This window comes from Somniosus microcephalus, chromosome 3 (assembly GCF_052327205.1).
Source record: "Somniosus microcephalus isolate GS21.2 chromosome 3, FLI_Smic_1.0, whole genome shotgun sequence".
NCBI classification, from domain to species: Eukaryota; Metazoa; Chordata; class Chondrichthyes; order Squaliformes; family Somniosidae; genus Somniosus; species Somniosus microcephalus.
The window spans coordinates 289,414,991-289,436,604 of record NC_140989.1 but is presented as its reverse complement, the minus strand read 5'-3'; the positions used below and the strand labels follow the sequence as shown (position 1 = coordinate 289,436,604).

The window sequence follows — 21,614 nt, the reverse complement described above, 5'->3', positions numbered from 1 at the left end:
GGTTAGATGCCTGATGAGGCAGCTTGGAGGTCTCGGGTCAGCGGGTCTCTGCAGTCAGTAACAGCAACCACTTCTGTTGATTTGTCCCCCGAGCTGTTGGAGGAGTTAGACATAAGTCAACATTGATCCACCTCAGAGGCTAAACTTAGTCAAGCTGTTAGGTCTGAGCCAGCATTGATTTCCACCTTGAAGAAGCCTTTGTTCCTCGCTGTCTGATTCCCTCTCTCAGCCCTCTATATTTATAGTTATTTCGGTGGGCTGTGATCTATCTAGTATCAATCATCTATAATCCAAGTGTGGTACGGGAAGACATTTCTCACTGCCCCTTTCTGCATGGCTGACGAGGCCTTTCTCTCATCTTTCTGAGGAATGTTTTGTTATGTTTCTTTTAGGATGTTTTATGACTTCGTGGCTCCTTATTGTCTAGCTACGGTATTATCATCCTGTGTTTTCTTGCATTTTACGATCCTCTTATCATTTCCATTTGTCTTTTGGTGTTTGTTATTTGGCCTTGCTGACACTACAACCATTTGTTCCTGACTGCATTTTGATTTCTGTTCTAAGAGTCAAACTTCATCTATGAATCTAATAGCTATTTCTTACAGTAAGAAAAAACTCTTTACAGAGAGTGGTTAGGATGTGCAATTCTTTGTCAAAAAGTAACTTTTGAATCAGAGTCCATAAATATTTTGAAAAGTAAATGAGATAGTTGCTTAAAGTGTATGGGGAGTGAACAGGAGGCTCCTTTCTGGAAGTGCACATAGAAACATAGAAGATAGGAGCAGGAGTAGGCCTGCTCTGCCATTCAATGAGATCATGGCTGATCATCCAAATTCAGTACACTTTTCCTGCCTTCTCTCCATATCCCTTGATCCCTTTAGCCTTAAGAAATATATCCAACTCCTTCTTGAATATATTTAATGAACTGGCCTCTACTGCCTTCTTTGGCAGAGAATTCCACAGGTTTACCACTCTCTGGATGAAGAAATTCCTCCTCATCTCTGTCCTAAATGGCTTACCCCTTATCCTTAGACTGTGACCCCTGGTTCTGGACTCCCCGACCATCGGGAACATCCTTCCTGCATCTAGCCTGTCTAGTCCTGTTAGAATTTTATAAGTTTCGATGAGATCCCCTCTCATTCTTCTAAATTCCAGCGAGTACAAGCCCAATCGACCCAATCTCTCCTCATACGTCATTCCTGCCATCCCAGGTATCAGCCTGGTGAATCTTCGCTGCACTCCTTCCATGGCAAGAACATCCTTCCTCAGATAAGGCGACCAAAACTGCACACAATACTCAAGATGTGGTCTCACCAAGGCCTTGCACAACTGCAGCAAGACATCCTTGTTCGTTGTACTCGAACTCTCTCGCTACGAAGGCCAACATACCATTTGCCTTCTTAACCACCTGCTGCACCTGCATGCTTACTTTCAGCGACTGGTGCACAAGGACGCCCAGGTCTTGTTGCACTTCCCCTTCTCCCAATCTATTGCCATTTAGATAATAATCTGCCTTCCTGTTTTTGACACCAAAGTGGATAACCTCGCATTTATCCATGTTATATTGCATCTGCCATGCATCTGCCCAATCACCCAACCTGTCCAAATCATACTGGAGTTTCTCGGCATCCTCCTCACAGCACACACGCCCACCCAGCTTTGTGTCATCTGCAAACTTGGAGATATTACATCTAGTTCCCTCGTCCAGATCATTAATGTATATTGTGAATAGCTGGGGTCCAAGGACCGATCCCTGCGGTACCCCACTAGTCACTGCCTGTCACTTGGAAAAGGAGCCGTTTATTCCAACTCTTTGCTTTCTGTCTGCCAACCAGTTCTCTATCCAAGTCAATACCTTGCCCCCAACCCCATGTGCCTTAATTTTACATGCTAATCTCTTATGCGGGACCTTATCAAAAGCCTTTTGAAAATCCAAATACACCATATCCACTGGTTCTCCCTTATCTATTTTACCAGTTACATCCTCAAAAAATTCCAGTAGATTAGTCAAGCACGATTTACCTTTTGTAAAACCATGTTGACTTTGTCCAATCCGGTCACTTTTTTCCAAGTGCTCTGCTATTACATCTTTTATAATGGACTCTAGCATTTTCCCCACTACCGATGTCAGGCTTACCAGTCTGTAATTCCCCGTTTTCTCTCTACCACCCTTTTTGAACAGTGGGGTAACATTAGCTACCCGCCAATCCATGGGTACTGTTCCAGAGTCTATCGAATTTTGGAAGATGACCAGCAATGCATCTACTATTTCTCGCGCCACTTCCTTAAGTACCCTAGGATGTAGATTATCAGGCCCTGGGGATTTATCGGCCCTCAATCCCATCAATTTCCCTAACACCATTTCCCTACAAATACTGATTTCTATCAGTTCCTCCCTTTCATTAGACCCTACGTTCCCCGACATCTTTGGGAGGTTATTTGTCTCCTCCTTTGTGAAGACAGAACCAAAGTATGTATTTAATTGGTATGCCATTTCTTTGTTCCCCAATATAAATTCCCCTGATTCTGACTGCAAGGGACCTACGCTTGACTTCACCAATCTTTTTCTCTTCACATATCTATAAAAGCTTTTACAGTCAGTTTTTATGTTCCCTGCAAGCTTACTCTCAGACTCTATTTTCCCCCTCTTAATTTATCCCTTTGTCCTCCTTGTTGGATCCTAAATTGCTCCCAATCCTCAGGTTTACTGCTTCTTCTGGCCAATTTATATGTCCTCTCCTTGGATCTTATGCTATCCCTAAGTTCCCTTGTTAGCCATGGTTGAGTCACCTTTTTTGTTTTATTTTTATGCCAAACTGGGATGAACAAATTCTGTAGTTCATCCATGCGATCTTTGAATGTTTGCCATTGCCCATCTAACGTCAACCCTTTGAGTGACATTCCCCAATCAATCCTACCCAACTCGCACCTCATACCATCATAGTCTCCTTTATTTAAATTCATGACCCTAGTCTCTGAGTCAACTATTTCACTCTCCATCTTAATGAAGAATTCTATCATATTATGATCGCTCCGACCCAAGGGGCCTCGCACAACAAGATTGCTAATTAATTCTTTCTCATTACATAATACCCAGTCTAAGATGGCCTGATCTCTAGTTGGTTCCTCGACATATTGGTCCAGGAAACCATCCCGTATACACTCCAGGAATTCCTCCTCCACAGTATTGTTACTAATTTGGTTAGCCCAATCTATATGTAGATTAAAGTCACCCATGATAACTGCTGTGCCCTTATTGCACGCTTCTCTAATTTCCTGTTTAATGCCATCCCCGACCTCCGCATTACTGTTTGGAGGTCTATATGCCACTCCCACTAACGTTTTATGCCCCTTGATATTTCTCAGTTCTACCCATACAGATTCCACATCATCAGAGCTAATATCCTTCCTTTCAATTGTGTCGATTGGGCTTATACTCACTGGAGTTTAGAAGATTGAGAGGGGATCTCATCGAAACCTATAAAATTCTGTCAGGCCTGGACAGACTAGATGCAGGAAGGATGTTTCTGATGGCCGGGGAGTCCAGAACCAGGGGTCATAGTCTAAGGATAAGGGGTAAGCCATTTAGGACTGAAATGAGGAGGAATTTCTTCACCCAGAGAGTGGTGAACCATTGGAATTCTCTGCCACAGAGGGCGGTGGAGGCCAGTTCATTAAGTATATTCAAGAAAGAGTTGGATATATTTCTTAAGGCTAAAGGGATCAAGGGATATGGGGAGAAGGCAGGGACAGGGTACTGAATTTGGATGATCAGCCATGATCTCATTGAATGGCGTAGCAGGCTCGAAGGGCCGAATGGCCTACTCCTGCTCCGATCTTCTATGTTTCAATGCTACCCCACCTCCTTTTCCTTTCTGCCTATCTTTCCTGAATATTGAATACCCCTGGATGTTGAGTTCCCAGCCTTGGCCACCCTGGAGCCATGTTTCCGTAATCCCAATCATATCATATTCGTTTACCTCTATTTGCACAGCTAATTCATCCACCTTAATACGAATGCTCCTCACATTAAGACACAAAGCCTTCAGGCTTGTTTTTTTAACGCTCTTAGATCTTTTAGAATTATTATTTACTGTGGCCATGTTTGATTTAAACCCTTGATTTCTCTGCCTGTCACTTTTGTTTTTCTCCTTCCTGTCTTTTGCTTTTATTCTTGTTTCCCTTTCCTCTGTTTCCCCGCTCAGGTTCCCAACCCCCTGCCATTTTAGTTTAAACCCTCCCCCAGAGCATTAGCAAACACTCCCCCTAGGACATCGGTCCCGGCCCTGCCCAGGTGCAAACCGTCCGTTTTGTACTGGTCCCACCTCCCCCAGAACCGGTTCCAATGTCCCAGGAATTTGAATCCCTCCCCCTTGCACCATTCCTTCTATTTCTACTCTGACTAGCACGTGGCACTGGTAGCAATCCTGAGATTACTACCTTTTGAGGTCCTATTTTTTAATTTACCTCCTAACTCCCTATATTCAGCTTTTAGGACCTCATCTCGGTTTTTACCTATATCGTTGGTACCTATATGCACCACGACAACTGGCTGTTCACCCTACCCCTCCAGAATGCCCTGCAGCCGCTCCGGGACATCCTTGACCCTTGCACCAGGGAGGCAACACACCATCCTGGAGTCTCGTTTGCGGCTGCAGAAACGCCTATTCCCCTTTCAATAGAATCCCCTATTACTATAGCTCTCCCCCTCTTTTTCCTCCCATCCTGTGCAGCAGAGCCACCCCTGGTGCCAAGAAATTGGCTGCTGCTGCCTTCCCCTGGTAAGCCATTCCCCCCATCAGTATCCAAAGTGGTATATCTTTTTGAGAGGGGGATGGCCACAGGGGACCCCTGCACTACCTGCCTGTGCCTAGTACTCTGCCTGCTGGTCACCTTTATCTGCGGTGTGACCAACTGATTAAACGTGCTATTCACGACATCCTCAGCATCGCGAATGGTCCAGTATGTATCCAGTCGCTGCTCCAGCACCGCAATGCGGTCTGCCAGTAGCTGCAGCTGGACACATTTCCTGCACACGTAGTTGTCAGGGACACAGGAAGTGTCCCTGAGTTCCCACATAGCGCAGGAGGAGCATACCACGGCACCGGGCTGTCCTGCCATGACTTACCCTTTAATTAATTGAAATTAAATTAAATCAAATCAATCCCAACAATTAAACTACAGATAAATGATATATTTTAGGGCCCTGGCTTATAAACAGTCCCCGTTACACCACAGAGACCCTAGAAACTATAAACCACAGAGTTAGAGTTTAAAAAAAGAGAGAAATACTTACCAACCAATCACTTACCTGCTTTCTGGTGATGTCACACTTCGATTACTTTTTACTTCTCTCCCTCTCTGAGATTGGAGATTTGTAAGCCTACCTGCTCTCAGCCGCCTTTTAAAGCCTCGCCGCTCGCATTTCCCGCCGCCGCCGCTGACACTATGAGGCCTACCTGCTCTCAGCCGCCTTTTAAAGCCTCGCTGCTCGCTTATCCCGCCGCTGATGCTCTGAGGGGTGGTGGTTAGAGTCTTCCTTGTTGGAGATAGTCATTGCCAGGCACTTGTGTGCTGCAACCACTGGGGGAGCACTAGAGTAGGTAAAGGCGCACTAAGGGAATGCACATGGGGGAATAGTTGATATTGCCATTTTGATTGCATTTGGATAAGTTTATGATTTTTGTTTGGAATGTGTGTTTTGTGGTGGCTCTCATTTCAACTTTGTGCCCAGGAGGACGCTGTGATATTCTGTGACAAAGGGATGGTATGCTGGGGAAGTGGTGAGCAATGGGGATCTGGGGTTTCATTCACTGAAATCGAAGTCTGATGAGATGTTCACGGGCAGCCCGTCGGAACGGGGATTTGCTGCCTGCCTCTTCCTCTTCTTCCTCTTCCTCCTGAGGTGGTCCCACAATCCTCGGTGGCAAGGGCTGTGCCCTCATGATGGCCAAGTTGTGGAGCATGCAGCAGAGCACCACGAAATGGGACACCCACTCCGGCGAGGACTGGAGGGCTCCTCCCGAGTGTTCAAGGCAGTGGAGGCATTTCTTGAGCACCCTGATGGTCTGCTCGATGATGTTCCTGGTGGCAGCATGACTGTCATTGTATGAGTGCTGGCCACGAGTTGTGGGGTTGCAGAAGGGATAGCCATTGTCTCCAAGCAACCACCCTCAAGTTTGACATGGTGGCTAGAAGATTACTGGCACGCTGGACTGGCACAGGATGAAGGCATCATGACTGCTGCCAGGATAGTAGGCATTCACCATCATGATGCGCTGGGTGTGGTCGCACAACAACTACACATTAAGTGGGTGGTAGCCTTTGCAGATACGGAACATCCCAGGAGCGATGTACTGTGCTCGCAAAGCCACATGTGTGCAGTCGATTGCGCCCTGTAACATGGGGAAGCCCACTATCCTGGCAAAGCCACATACGTGTTGCCCTGCTTCTTTCTGTTCAGAGAGAAGGCAATGAAGTCCCTTCTCCTGGAGTACAGAGCCTCTGTAATCTCCCGGATGCAGTGATGGACGGCAAACTTGGAGATGTTAGCTATGACTCCTGCTGCAGATTGGAAGGATCCGCTGGCGAAGAAATTGAGGGCCATGGTGACCTTGAGGGCCATTGGGAGAGCCGTGGTCACCTTGCTCTGAGGCTGCAGGTCTGGTTGCAGAAGGTGGCAGAGTTCTGTGACCACCTCCTTGGTGAAGCAGAGCCACCTAATACACTGCTCGTCTAAGTGGACGTAAGAGAAGTGCTCTCGGAAGACCCTAGTTGGGTAAGGCCTCCTGCTGAGAACTCTCCTGGTCCTCTTTCTCCTCCCTCTGCGAGCATTTTCTCTTCTTCGCTGCCGCCACTCCCTCTCCCGAAGATACTCGAGCGCGAGGGGGTCTGCAAGTAGAGCCCCTATGACTAGGAGCAAGTGGTGTGAGCAGAAGCCTTTAAATGAAAATCAAGGCGTTCTCCACTTGCAGCAACACTCCGTGTGATCTCAGCAACTTTAAATAAGCATAGAAAGCTGCAAGAGGCCGGCGCTAAAACCCATTCTAGACCTGCATCTTTATGAAACCTGGAGGAGCATAATAATTGTTGCTATTAGAAGTAACATAAATGAATTATAAGAAATCACAAGATCCACTATATAAGAAGTAGGTTGAATTTGATTATAAAAGAAAGTTTTTTCCCTCATTAATGGGATCAGTCTGTTTGTCCGCCTCTGAGAATCCATTTTGTTTCCTTGTACTGCTTCTCCTGCCTTCCCCCACCTAACATAGTAAATAGTGCCAGGAGACGGGAGGAAAAGCAATCAGTGATATCAAAGATAAACTCAGACATTAATGATAAGAATGATTTCCAGTTTCTTTTTGCTTGTATGACTTACAGTGTGAACACTCCATCATCTATATATATAAAGCGGCTCTTCTGTCTGTCCCGATGTCTGTCTGTCCGTTCTCTATACGTTTGAAAGTTACAGAGCGTACCGACGCGCGCATCGCCTCAAAAGAAAGCTTGCGATTCTGGACCGGTCATAGGCGTATTTACGTTTCGGCCGGACAAAAATCCCGCCCGCGGTATCCCAAAAACGTTCAGCGTTCCGCTCATTAGCATCTCATTAGCGACCGTGTGACGTCGAGGTCCACCAATCGGACGGCGGGTTCCTTCCTACAGTTGAGTGTCGAGTGACTCGACGATTGACCAATCCTACGCTTCGGTGACCTGACCAGTCGACCAATCGGTGCGTGTGTGGGCGGGCCTTATCCTTCTGAACCGAGGTGAGTGGCCGCCATCTTGATTTTTCACAATTTTTTCCCCCACACTTTCTGTGTGTTAGGGAACTAAGGTAAATATTTTAATGATGTGTTAGGGAATTAAATAACAGTTTAATAGGGGGGGGGGAGAGCCTCGGGAAATCGCGGGGGGGGGGGAGAGCCTCGGGAAATCGCGGGGGGGGGGAGAGAGCCTCGGGAAATCGCGGGGGGGGGAGAGACTCGGGAAATCGCGGGGGGGGGGGAGAGAGCCTCGGGAAATCGCGGGGGGGCGGGGGGGGAAGAGCCTCGGGAAATCGCGGGGGGGGCGAGCCTCGGGAAATCACGGGGCGCTCGCGCCGCCCGCACTGACCGCGCCGCCCGCACTGACCGCGCATGCGCCGCCCGCCCGCCCACAGCGGCCGTCCATCAGCCGCGCGATACGCGGGGGACCTCAGCTCCGGACCTCAGGCGCTAGGCAGGGGGAGGGGCCGGAGAGAGGGACAGAGGGGAGTGGGGGGGGTGGGGGTGGGCGAGGGGAGGGAGACAGGGGAGGGAGACAGGGGAGGGGAGGGAGAGGAGGGGAGGGGATGGAGGGATAGGACAGGGAGAGGGCATGACAGGGAGAGGGGGGACACACAGGGGCAGGGAGACCAAGCGCCCCAAAATTGCCCTCGCAACGCGGGGCTCCCCAGCTAGTTTGTATATAAAGCATGGAATGAGGAAAGGTTATTCAGTGCATCAAGTTTACTTCCTCCACAGATCACTTATAATCTGCCTCAAAGCATTTTACTCCACTTGGTTAATCACCTAAGGCAAAATTCTGCAAGCTTTCTACTTTACCACCACAGATAGTTGAACAAAACTCCACTGTTATTTACCTATACTTACAGCTCCATTATTCAGTCCTGACCAGTTGCTTTCCACAGGTAACAATTTTGGATGGTATGCAAAATTCCATGGAGCAGTATACCATTAAAAAAAAACTAAAACTAGATAGTTGTGAGTAATCTATGTGCAAACACTGACGTAAGTGTATTATGTTTCATTCCTGTCCCTTTGATGCTTGTGCAATAGGATATAATCTAGCTAGTGCTTTTAAGAAAAAACAGGAGAAGCAGCCTTGATGGTCAGCGGATTAATATGCTGCCCAATTCAATATTCATTTATACAGACCAGGAAAGTTTCAGATTTGATCTTTGGTTTATGCTGAATTAACTGGTCTCATCTAGGGAACATACAGATGAATTTGGAACCCCTGTGCTTGTCAGGGAAAAACAGTCCAGTTTGCAGATCCTGATTACTATTCAATGACTGCTGTTGGAAAGTATGCACATGAGGACAGGATTAGGCTCATTATTCGAATAGCGTGCCAACATAAATGTTCATATGGGTGAGGTATTTGGAGGGTTTTATCGAACCTATACCCCAGTATAGGTCAGCACCTTCAGGAAAGGAGGGGAGAAAACTGGGGGGAAAAAAAGAAATAATGTTGAGCCCTACATTGGATTTCCATGTTACAGAATTTTTAGTTGATTTACGACTGTTGTGACCTGTATACTACTGATCATGTTCAAATGATACTGGTGTATGTCTGTCATTTCCAGGTATTTGACGAGACTGGGAAAGATGTGACTCCTCACCCTCTTATTACCTTAGATGCTACTTTTACACAGACCAGGCAAAGTAAAATTTTCTCCTCTCAGGAATTAGCATCTTCTGAGTATGCCCTCATTGGTACAATGTACCAGACGATTGCGAATGCTAGTTTTGGCGGACCTTTTACCAGGTAACTTTCTCATTCTGCCTTAATACATATTTTGTTGAATTTTTAAACATGGTTGTGCGATGGATTAGCAGTGCACACTACACTTTAATCTCTGGGAACCTGGTTTTGAATGCGGTGCTGACATGAAATAAGTCTCCTCTGTCTTTTGGCTATAAGGAATTTTTGGGACCACCTTATTCTAAGTAGGCATGAAACTGACAGTAATTTGACACATATTGCATGAGTCTCACTCCTGTGTTTAAAATATCCCAGTAATGCAGCAGAGTCCTCTTATGAAGTTGGGATGAAGGGGAAGTTTATTCTATTGAATTGTAACATGATCTGAAATGCTGTGAAAGGTGATATCTGTAAATGTATCATATAGTAACTGTTTCAAAGGCCCAGGAGCAGAAGATTTATGCACAATTGCGACCTTGTGTGACATTATGAAGTGCATCATAAATGGGGAGTCTTGCCTACAATCCACTTTCCTCATTCATTTCACCTCAACTGGTGTACTACTGATGATTTTTTTTTTCATTCTAGCATCATTATGGATTCTCTGGGAGTAATTTTGACTTTGGGCAATAGTGAAACGTGCAATATTGGATCAGCCGTCCATTATGCATCTCTCTCATAAGAACATAAGAAATAGGAGCAGGAGTAGGCCATTTGGCCCTTCGAGCCTGCTCCGCCATTCCATAAGATCATGGCTGATCGTCTACCTCATCTCCACTTTCCTGCACTATCCTCATATCCCTTGATTCCCTTAATATTCAAAAATCTATCGATCTCTGTCTTGAATATACTCAACGGCTGAGCCTCCACAGCCCTCTGGGGTAGAGAATTCCAAAGATTCACCACCCGCTGAGTGAAGAAATTTCTCCTCATCTCAGTCTTAAATGGCCGGCCCCTTATTCTGAGACTGTGACCCCTGGTTCTAGACTCCCCAGCCAGGGGAAACATCCTCCCTGTATCTACCCTGTCAAGCCCTGTAAGAATTCTTGATTTTCATTTCCATTAAGTCACACTATTGCCTAGTCAAAATTACCTCCTCTTAATGCTAAATTAATATCGGTTTTATACTGTAGGTCTGCATCCATTTGGAATTGGGGTAAAACTGTACAAGTTTTAAGAGTTTCAACTAAACGATATTGACTGGTCACCACTGTTACCTAGTGCTTATGACCACATAGTTCAAAACTACTCGTAATTTTGCACTAAATTCCCAGTCTTACTCCAAATGATCTCAAGGATGGAAACTAAAATCGGAAAATGTTGGAAAACATTCAGCAGGTCAGGCAGCATCTGTGGAGCGAGAAACAGAGTTAACATTTCGGGTCGATGACCTTTCAAGAGAACTAGAAGATGTTAGAGATGACAATTTTTAAGCATGTGCAGAGCCATGGAAAGGGGGATGGGGGAGGAAAGAACAAAGGGGGGGTGTCTATGATAGGGTGGAGGGCTGTAGTGGTTAAATGACAAATGGGATGATTGGTGCAAGGCAAAAGGGTGTGGTAATGGGACATGTAAATAAACAAAAGTTGGGTCAGAGGAGGTGTAAATGGTTATAGCAGAATAGCAGAGAGGGAAGGAAACGTGGAAAATCCGACAAAGAGGAAAAGGCTCCCATGGCCCGGGAATGTGGTGGAGAAAAGCGGGTAACCTCAGGAGTGTGGTCCACCCTGCTGAGCGTGTACCGATAGGGGATACCCACCCGAAGCACCAGTAGGTGTGGACTGGTGCTTGGGGTGGGGATCCATTGCAGATCAGCCATGATCTCATTGAATGCCAGAACAGGCTCGAGGGGCTGAATGGCCTACTCCCATTCCTATGTTCCCCTTTATTCTGTTTTTATTTCAGTTTGCCAGCACCCGCAATATTTTGCTTTTCTTTTATGGGAACTAAAATATCACTGCGTGTCTGAGGTTGCATTTAATGCTATTATTATTGCCACAGAAGTGTGAGCTATTTTACAGTACCCAAACTGTGCTGTAGCTGGGATATGTTTGATAAGATCACAGAGTGCTTTATTCTGAAGCTAACTGTACTATACCCGATTTAGAAGTGCTTGCTACTAATGTAGGTTAGCAAAAGTGAAAAAATGTTTCATTCTTCAGCAGTGACAACCAGGGCTGGATTTTCCTTTGATCTACCACCTGTTTTGGGGTGATAAACTTAATAAAATGGGACAGTAATGGCTATTGCCTTCACTCCACAAGTTTAAAATAAAACAGAATTCTCCACCAGAAGTAGCACTATTCCCCTTTAATGCCTTCCTCAGGTCTGTCTTGCTACATTTATATGTGGTCAAGTGCGTGTGGCTAACCCTCCTGCATTTTATCCAACTTCTGTCCCAAACATCACCCTAATTATTACTGTCATTATATAAGCTGGGGGTATGAGCAGCACAGCAATATCCCTCCGGTGGATACCGCATTGCAGGGGCTATTTGGAGCTTTTATCAAGACTTTTACTACCCTGTTTAGACAGCTCTGCAGAAAGTACAGTTTAACTGGAAATGTGGATTTCCCAATGTGTATGTCTCTATTCCTATGTTTTGAAGAGGAGAATGAAGATATGGAAAAAGCTAGATTAAAGGCACTTAGACTGATAAATCACAGAAGATATTTGTTCCCTACATGCAGGTACCCACTCACCAGGGTTTATAATCCCAAGAAAATATTACTTAGATTTGGCTGCATGTCACTACCTCGTGCCTCAAAGCCAGGATGGTTGATTGGTGATCAGGGCTTATGACTCCAGTAAGGATATTGCAGTGTGAGAGGGGCAGCTGATATAATGAGGCCCTTGGTAGTACAAGATGTGTGATAGACAGACTATAGGCATTCTGAAATCTTGTTTTAGGTGCCTGGTTAAATCTGGTGGAGCATTGCAATACAGACCAGAATCATTGTCGCTTGATGTTTACTACATAACCTTAGAGATTTGATTAGAGGAGATGGTGACTCACCAGGCACAAGAGTGCAGGAGGATAGGACACCACAGGTGTCCGCTTGCTGGAAGGTGAGGCTGCATACTAGTTCTTCAGCAGAGGACTCCGATGCAGACCTTGATGGGCCAGGCTACCGAAGAAGGCTAATGGGCATACATCAAGAAATGCTTGGTGCACTAGGCAGACTGCCAGAGAGCTTGTGCACAATGTCGTGGAACATGGAGGAGACTACCTCTGACTTGGCGCAAGGCTTTGCGCAGAACATGGAGCCCATTCTTTCCAATGTGGAACAAGTGGTCAGCTCCATCAGCAACGCAGTGGAACCCACCATGCTGGAGCATCTCAAGTATGTAAAAAGGAAGAGATTAGTGAAAGTAAACATGGGTCCCTCAGAGGCAGAGGCAGGAGGAATTATAATGGGGAATAAGGAAATGGCAGAGACGTTAAAACAAATATTTTGTGTCTGTCTTCACAGTAGAAGACACAAAGAACATATTGGAAATTGTGGAGAACCAAGGGTCTATTGAGAGTGAGAAACTTAAAGTACTTAATATTAGTAAAGAAAAAGTACTGGAGAAATTAATGGGACTAAAAGCCGACATCCTCTGGACCTGATGGCCTACATCCTAGGGTTTTAAAAGAGGTGACTGCAGAGATAGTGGATGCATTGGTTTTGATCTTCCAGAATTCCCTAGATTCTAGAACTGACCCTGTGGATTGGAAGGTAGAAAATGTAACCTTGCTGTTCAAGAACGGAGGGAGAGAGAAAACGGGGAACTATAGGCCAGTTAGCCTGACATCATTAATAGGAAAAATGCTAGAATCAACTATTAAGGACGTGGTAACAATGCACTTGGAAATTCACAATAGGATTAGGCAGAGCCATCAAATTGGTTTTATGAAGGGGAAATCATGTTTGACAAATCTATTAGAGTTTGTTGAGGGTGTAACTAGCAGGGTAGATAAGGGGGAACCAGTAGATAAAGTATATTTGGATTTTTCAGAAGGCATTCGATAAGGTGCCACACAAGAGGTTGTTACAACATTATGGCCTATGGGATTGGGGGCAATATATTAGCATGGATTGAGGATTGGTTAACGGACAGAAAACAGAGAGTAGGAATAAACAGGTGGAGTGCTGCAAGGATCAGTGCTTGGGCCTCAGCTATTTACAATCTATATCAATGACTTGGTGAAGGGGACAGAGTGTAATATATCCAAGTTTGCTGATGATACAAAACTAGGTGGGAAAGTAAGCTGTGAGGAGAACACAAAGAGGCTGCAAAGGGATATAGACCGGTTAAGTGATTAAGAAGGTGGCAAATGGAGTATTATGTGGGGAAGTTTGTCCTAGCCGACTGCATGAAAATGCTAGATATTGTAATAGTTCTTATATTCTGTGTCCACACTTCCTTCATGATTCTCACATGCACATCTCAATGATTGGTTCTTTCAGGTGTGCCTATTCCCCTTGTTGTTCATGGTTGGTTAAAGGTTACCTCTTAATGCATGTCACTTGTTGCACTTTAATGGGGTCTTATCTCAAGACTGCCCCAGTCGGTTCTACTGATCCCATAGCAACCCGAGATTTGTCCTTGGTTACCAGCTGCCTTTGTCTGACAGATAAATAAATGTCTGTTAATGTTCCTTTATATTCCTGTTTCTCAGCTTGCACTTTAATATGGTTTAGCCATCATTAAAGTTCTCTTTCATATTAAAATTCTTCTTGTTGTTGGGGATGTCTAAAACAGATTTTTCTTTTAGCCTTTATTGCAAGGGGGTTGCAGTTTAAGAGTAAGGAAGTCTTGCTGCAATTATATAGGGCTTTGATGCAACCACACCTGGAATACTGTGCACAGTTTTGGTCTCCTTACCTAAGGAAGGATGTACTTGCCTTAGAGGGGGTGTAACAAAGGTTCACTAGATTGATTCCTGGGATGAGGGGGCTGTCCTATGAGGAGAGATTGAGTAGAATGGGCCTATATTCTCTGGAGTTTAGAAGAATGAGAGGTGATCTCATTGAAACGTATAAAATTCTTAGAGGACTTGACAGGATAGATGCTGAGGCTGTTTGCTCCGGCTGGAGAGTCTAGAACTAGGGGTCATAGTCTCAGGATAAAAGTACGGCCATTTAGGACTGAGATGAGGAGAAATTTCTTCACTCAAAGTGTTGTGAATCTTTGGAATTCTCTACCCCAGAGGGCTTTGAATGCTCAGTCGTTGAGTATATTCAAGACTGAGATCGGTAGATTTTTGGGAACTAAGGGAATCAAGGGATATGGGGATAGGGCGGTAAAGTGGAGTCGATGTAAAAGTTCATCCATGATCTTAATGAATGGCGGATCAGTCTCAAGGGGCATACTCCTGCTCCTAATTCTTATGTTCTTGTGTCTCATGACAAATCTGACAGTTTCTATCAGCAAACTGCTGCCGTGGAAGCTCAGATGGCTGTCACCTTGGCTCTGAGGACCACTGTTGAAAGGGCCTTTCAGGGCATCACGTCACTCCAGCACTCTCTTCTACAGCAGAGCACTAGGTATGCTGCAGTGCCACCCCAGGACAGTGGTCTTGGCTCTATTGGAGACAAACTTGCTGTCCTCTCTCGTGATGGCAGCATGCTTGCTCACTCCGCCAGTGCCCTTTCTGGTGACATTCAGCCAGCCAGCCCAGACTGCAGCAGCCCTGGCCGAGATAGTGCAGTCTGCAGCTGATCCTCTAGGCCCGGAGCTGCTCAAGGTCGTCCTCCAAGGCCATCTGGAGTGTCCTCAATGGAGGCTCAATAGCCTTCCACCCCCCAAGGTGTAGCCATTGGGGAAATACCTCGTAGAAGCACTATGGTAAGGAAAGGAACACGCAAGACAGGCACTAAGAGAATGCACAAGGATAAATAGTTAGATTTTTTTCTATAAATGATGACATAATTTATTTGATTACATTTTTGTATCTAGATTTGGTTTTGGTATTTATCTTTGCAATGAAGTGAGGGTAAGACCAATAAGTGTGGAGTGAAAGAAGGCAATCTGATGGTGGCTGTAAGATGAGAGGTAAGGATTGTGGCACTGTTGGGAATGGAAGGTCTGACATAAACCAGCTCACCGAGGAGTGATTCAACTTTGAGAACTCCGGCAGACAGAGGCATTCTTGGTTGCTTCCTCTCCTCCTGCTCTTTCTCCTCCTCCAATTGTTGGTTCACAGGCGATGGTAAGAGCTGGCCCCTCATGATAGCAAAGTTATGGAGCAGGCAGCATACGACCACAAATCTGGATACCCACTCTGCAGTTTACTGCAATGCTCCTCCAGAATGGTCCAGGCAGCGGAAGCGTAGCTTGAGCATGGTGATTATTTACTTGATGATGTTCCTGTGGCAGCATGTATCTCATTGTAGGCCTGATCTGCAGCCTCTGTGCAGGTTCCTAACTGGAGTCATGTGCCATGCCAGGAGGCGATAACCCTTGTTGCCGAATAGCCACCTTGTAACTTGGCAGACTGGTTGAAATAAAAACGGCTCAGAGGACTGGTGCAGAATGAAAGAGTGGTGACTGCTGCCAGATTTGCAAGATGCGCTGCCTGTGGTCGCAAACCAGTTGTACGTTGGGGGAGTGGAATTCTTTTTGATTGATGACTATTTCAGGGTGTTGATAGGCAGCAATCAGGGCAATGTGCGTGTAGTCAATGGCACCTTGTACCTGCTGTACAGGCGAAACCTCGTTTCTCTTGTCCTGCTTCTCTCTGCAATAGGGAAGGAGATGAGTGTTTCTCATGGTGTATAGAATCTCAGTTACCTCCTTCATTTATTCAGTACACGTTCTCTAGGTACAGTATCTGTAGAGATGCATCATGTGTGCTCCTGTGTGCAGGCTGCCATCTTGACTGTTGCCTTGTGGGTAGCCTAGTGCCTCATGGGTAATGTAGTCTTAATATATCTACAGCTGGGTAGTGTAGTCTTATATACAGCTCTACACAGCTCTACGGCTCCACCTAGTGTCCACTATAGAATGACATGTTATTGATCATTACATCCCCCTTTCTTTGAGGTTTAACAAAATCAATATCAATCAACTTTCAAGAAAACAATAAAGATAATATCAGTAACACTTTTGTTAGTGCTCTATAAACAAAAACATTTTCAAAACAGTCAACACATTTTCAAAGCTTTACATTGTACTCAAAGATTAAGTCTATCAGGCTCTTTTACTTCACGTGTGGATCTTCTCAACACGGGTAAGTCTGATGTGTCTTCATGAGATTGTTCTGGCGGTGAATGACAAGATGCAGTTGCGGCATTGTCATCAATCTGCTCTTGTATAGATCGAGGTCTCCTTGCGATCTTTGCTTGGAGAGGGTTTCAGTGTTTCCTTCACTCTTCATGCCATAACTCTCAATGTAGTCAATGCACTCTCGAAAAACTGCTGGCAGCTGGTTCACTTTATGTTCAGCATAGTCCTCTCAGCAGCCTCGGCTAATGGAACACCAAAGATTGGCCTGAGGGAAGAAGGAGTATCCACCGGAACTGCTTCCTGCTCTGGTGCAGGCTTCTTTTTCTTCTTCTCTTTCCACTGCTTAACAACATCTGCTGCGGTTATATCTTTGGACTTTTTCTCCTTGTGTTTTTCCTCTTTGTGCTTTTCTTCCTTTGGCTTCTCTTTGACCTTAAAGTCTTTTTCTTTCTTCTTGGAGAAACTAGGCTTTTTGAAGACATGGATACCCTTTGGCCTTTTCATCCTTGATGGGCTCTCTGCTTCATCACCTGAGTCATCTGGTCTGCTTATGGCACAGTTTATACGGTAGACTCTCTTGACCAGTTCTAAGTCTTCACAAGCTTTGTCACCTAGTATCGAATCAAGTCTTTCAGCCACAACAGAAAACATGAGATGATGCACTTTGTCTTTGACTGTCACTTTAAGTCTGCATACACCTAAGCTATCTATTTTCTGTCCATTATAGCTCTTCAGTAGTACTGACTTTTTCTGTATTTTGGGCTTTTCTTTCATATTTTTTATGTCACTCATACTGATTAAGTTTGCTTTTGCCCCAGTGTCCAGTTTCAATGTAACTAATGCTCCATTTATCTGCAGTGGGATCATCCATTTGTCCACTTTTACTGCATTGACTTTATGTTCAGCATTGTCCATTTCTGAGGGCTGCACATTTTCTGTATCTTTTTTGATATCGTCACATGACACCATTCCTACAAAAAATGTCTCACTTAAATCAGTGTCCTCAATCACATTAACTTGTTGCCCTTTCGTCATTTTTACTTTTGAAAAGCATTGTTTGGCAAAGTGATTCTTTCCATTACACTTTGTGCACATTTTTCCAAACGCTGGGCATTGTCTTAACTGGTGTTTGTAACCACAGCGTTTACAATTAAAAATGTCATCCTCCGATTGCTTTTCATTTCTGTTCTGCCCATGTTTCTTCCCCTTATAGGACACAGCACCGACAGCAGCATTATTACTCATTACAATCGCATCATTATTGATTTCACTGAAAGTCTTCGCATGCTTTCGAGCTAGCTCGCTGGCTTGGCATATTTTCACTGCATTTTCCAAATTTAGTTCGGTTTCTCTCAACAGACGTTCCCTGACTTTTTTATCATGAATACCAAACACAATCTGGTCACGAATCATGGATAATTTCAGCTCAGAGAAATTACATGTCTGTGCTTTCAGTTTCAGATCAGTTATAAAGCTATCAAAAGTTTCATTTTGCTGCTGTGTCCTTGAACAGAACATGTATCTTTCATAGGTCTCATTCTTTTTGGGAGAGCCATGTGCATCAAATTTTTTTAGCACATACTCGAATTTTTCTCTGTTCTCCTCTGGATTAAATACAAATGTATTAAATACCTCTATTGCCTGTGGGCCTGCAACTGTAAGCAGCAACGCTATTTTTCTTGCGTCTGGCTTCGTACCGAATCCGATGGCAGCAATGTAGAGTTCGAATTGTTTAAAAATCCGCCAATTGTAGTCGACATTTCCCTCGGGATTCAAATGCTCTGGTGGCTTCAAATTCTCCATGTCGCTTTTCACAATTTTTTAGCAGATCTTCACCATCCTGGTACCATCTTATGTTCATTAATAACTAGACATTCTTATTATGAACACAGCTAGCTTCTAGCTAGTCATTTATTCAGTACACATTCTCTAGGTACAGTGTAGAGATGCAGCATGTGTGCTCCTGTGTGCAGGCTGCCATCTTGACTGTTGCCTTGTGGGTAGCCTAGTGCCTCATGGGTAATGTAGTCTTAATATATGTACAGCTGGGTAGTGTAGTCTTATACATACAGCTATATGCAGCTCTACGCAGCTCTACGGCTCCACCTAGTGTCCACTATAGAATGACATGTTATTGATCATTACAGTTGACAGCCAGAGGCAGTCCTGTCTATGATCTGGTTTGAGGTTCGAGTTTTGGCTGCAGCAGGTGTCATGGCTCGGTAACGACCTCCTTGGTAAAGCGAAGGTGCCTCATACTTTGCTCACCAGTGAAGTTGATGTCAGAGAAGAGCTCCCTAAAGCTCCTCTGTGGATATGGCCACTTGTTGAGTGTCCTGCTCCTCCTCCTCCCTCTTCTGGCAGCTTATCCTGTTCTGTGGTGTCTTCCTTGTTGCTCCCAATCGTGCTTTATTCCAAAAGACAGTCCTACCAGACCACCCATGTTTGGAGCCGGACAAAAGCAGCCATATCTCTTTTTATGCAGACAAAGTGAACTCTGAAGAGTGGAAGAGCTCTGCAGAAAATGCCAAGGAGTCAAACAGTAACCAGAAATAGTAAACCAGCAACTAACCTGCAAGTACTACATGATCCCTTTAAATAGTGCTGATGAGGGGGCTTTTATGCTGGGTAGCATAATGTTGTGCTGAGCGAGGTCAGCATGTTGTGGCTGAATTGCTGAGGTGGTCCAACATGGTGAGCGTGTCCTGGATGCAGCACAGGACTCTTATCTGCGCAATTTGTTTTGCGGCTTTAAATCCTGCCGGTGTGCGCTCCTGACATGAGTGCTACCTCCTGTACCAAAATGGTGGGTGGCACACTTCTGGTTGGAAGTGTGCGTGCACTTCCTGCCCTCCATTTTTGGGCCTGAAGTATCTGTGTAGTGTCTGAAAAATGGGCACTATTTGGCCCAATTTCTAGGCTGCTTTGCTGCTGCTCAGAAAGGAATGTTGCCCCTTAACGAGATGCAGCCTTCTCTATTTTCCTCTCTCCCACAGTAACCAAATGAAGAGTGGTATTACAGCTGTTAACCTGCCCTGCAAGGATAGTGAGGGTGTTAGGAGGAAAGTTCAGCATGTTCTCGGCAGAGTCATGTGGGCATGCAGTACCCTGCCAACAGGAGGAGAATCCAGCCAAGAGTATCAGTATCAAGCACTCCCAAGTCAACTACGCTATGATTAGATTTAGAATAAAGCTTCCTTTACTCTGTCTCAAAAATGTGCCTCAGCCCCAACCTCAGAGGAGTACCACAACCACACCAGTGTGACACTTATCCACTTCCCACGCCAGCAATCCTATCTGAATGTTACTGAATTGAATTCATCCCATCAGTCTAACCTAAGCATTTCTAAACTGTGGCCCCCAAGTCCTGGTAATTCAGCCCTAGGAGCACAGGCAACTCAGTTCTTTTAATGCAATAGCAAAATACTGCAGATGCTGGAAATCTGAAATAACAAGAGAAAAAACAGAACTGACGAAGGGTTCGACCTGAAACGTTAACTCTGTTTCTCTCCTCGATGCTGCCTGACCTGCTGAGTGTTTACAGCATTTTCTGTTGTTATTTCAGTTCTTTTAATGTCTATGTTTGTTCTTCTCTGATTTGTCCTGTTTGAATTTTGTGGGTCTGGAGATTTCAAAAAGGCTGCTTACAGGACACAAAGAAGACAAAAGCTTTGACTTCCTGGGTCTAACCCATTGCACCATCCATTGTCCATTTAAAAATAATATATTTTATTTTGAAGGTGATGTCAGGCTTGTAGGAAATATTTTGGAAATTGTATAGCCATGTCATGGATTGTCTCACTGAACTTTTTTCCTGTTCAAACCTGTTGCTCTTCATTGCCTCTCAGATGCCCAGTAATTTTTACATTTTTTCTCCCTTATTCTCATTGTCCATGTAATATTCCATTATTCTTTAGGAATTTTAAAATGTTTCAATTATATTTCAATTTCTTTCTTTTAAATTTGGTTTGTTGTTTCCCTGATTTTCTCTGCCGTGTTTTATTCCCAGTATTATCAGAACCTGCTTTAGAATTTTCATCTTTAACTTACCCCATGGTACAAAGCAACCCATTCAAGAGATAGGAGAGGCAAATTTCAGGCAAAATATGCTTGGGCCATCGCTGTACTTACCGGGAGTATTTCCTAATCGCCTACGTTTAACATTTGGCAGTTATAATTAAAGCTCTCTTGTACTAATACCATGATCCATGTTCTAAATAAACATTTCTCTTCTACCCTCCAGGTCCACTTTTGAAAGTGGCACTATTTCTCGATCAAGTCGCACTTTTTCCGATTCATTGGAAGACATTGCAGACTCTGGTGTTCAACATGTCACAAGTCAACATTGTAAGATTTATCACCTTATATCATAGCAGAATACGCTGTACAGTGTTATAGATATAACATTTGGGTACTTGAATCAGTATTGGGGAAACTGGGAAGTGCTGATGCAGCTGAAGGACAAAATATCTCTGCCAATATCAAGCCCATTAACTGTCCTGATACTGATTCAAAGAAATTATTATCATATTTACTCAGCAGATTCTTTGTTTTTTAGTAAGATGACAAAATGTAATTAAAAAGACACTAACCATACTTATTCCATCCTTGAGTGAGATTGGCTATAGTGCCAATTAATGCAAAATGATAGTCAGTTGTGCAATAAGCCTGTATCTACTTTGAATTGCATTGAGTTTGGACAAATTTCAGAGTCTTAACTAAAATGAGATTAACCAGCCTCAGCTGGGACCTAGTGGCCTGGAGTCCATAATTTAGCATTTATATAGATACATAGAAGATAGGAGCAGGAGTAGGCCATTCGGCCCCTCGAGCCTGCTCCGCCATTCAATGCGATCAGGGCTGATCATCCAAATTCAGTACCCGGTCCCTGCTTTCTCCCCATACCCCTTGATCCCTTTAGCCTTAAG

General features: G+C 44.6%; 1 protein-coding gene across 2 annotated transcripts in view; it reads left to right on the top strand.

The window, feature by feature from the left end:
- The window catches only part of dnai4 (dynein axonemal intermediate chain 4), a 185,495-nt gene that overhangs the window by 13,035 nt on the left and 150,846 nt on the right, over nt 1–21,614 (top strand). For both annotated transcript variants that reach the window (XM_085982729.1, XM_085982730.1), the window contains exons 3-4: nt 9,353–9,534; nt 20,930–21,033. In XM_085982729.1, coding sequence (XP_085838855.1) covers nt 9,353–9,534; nt 20,930–21,033 — 286 coding nt within the window. The remainder of the gene's footprint in view (nt 1–9,352; nt 9,535–20,929; nt 21,034–21,614) is intronic.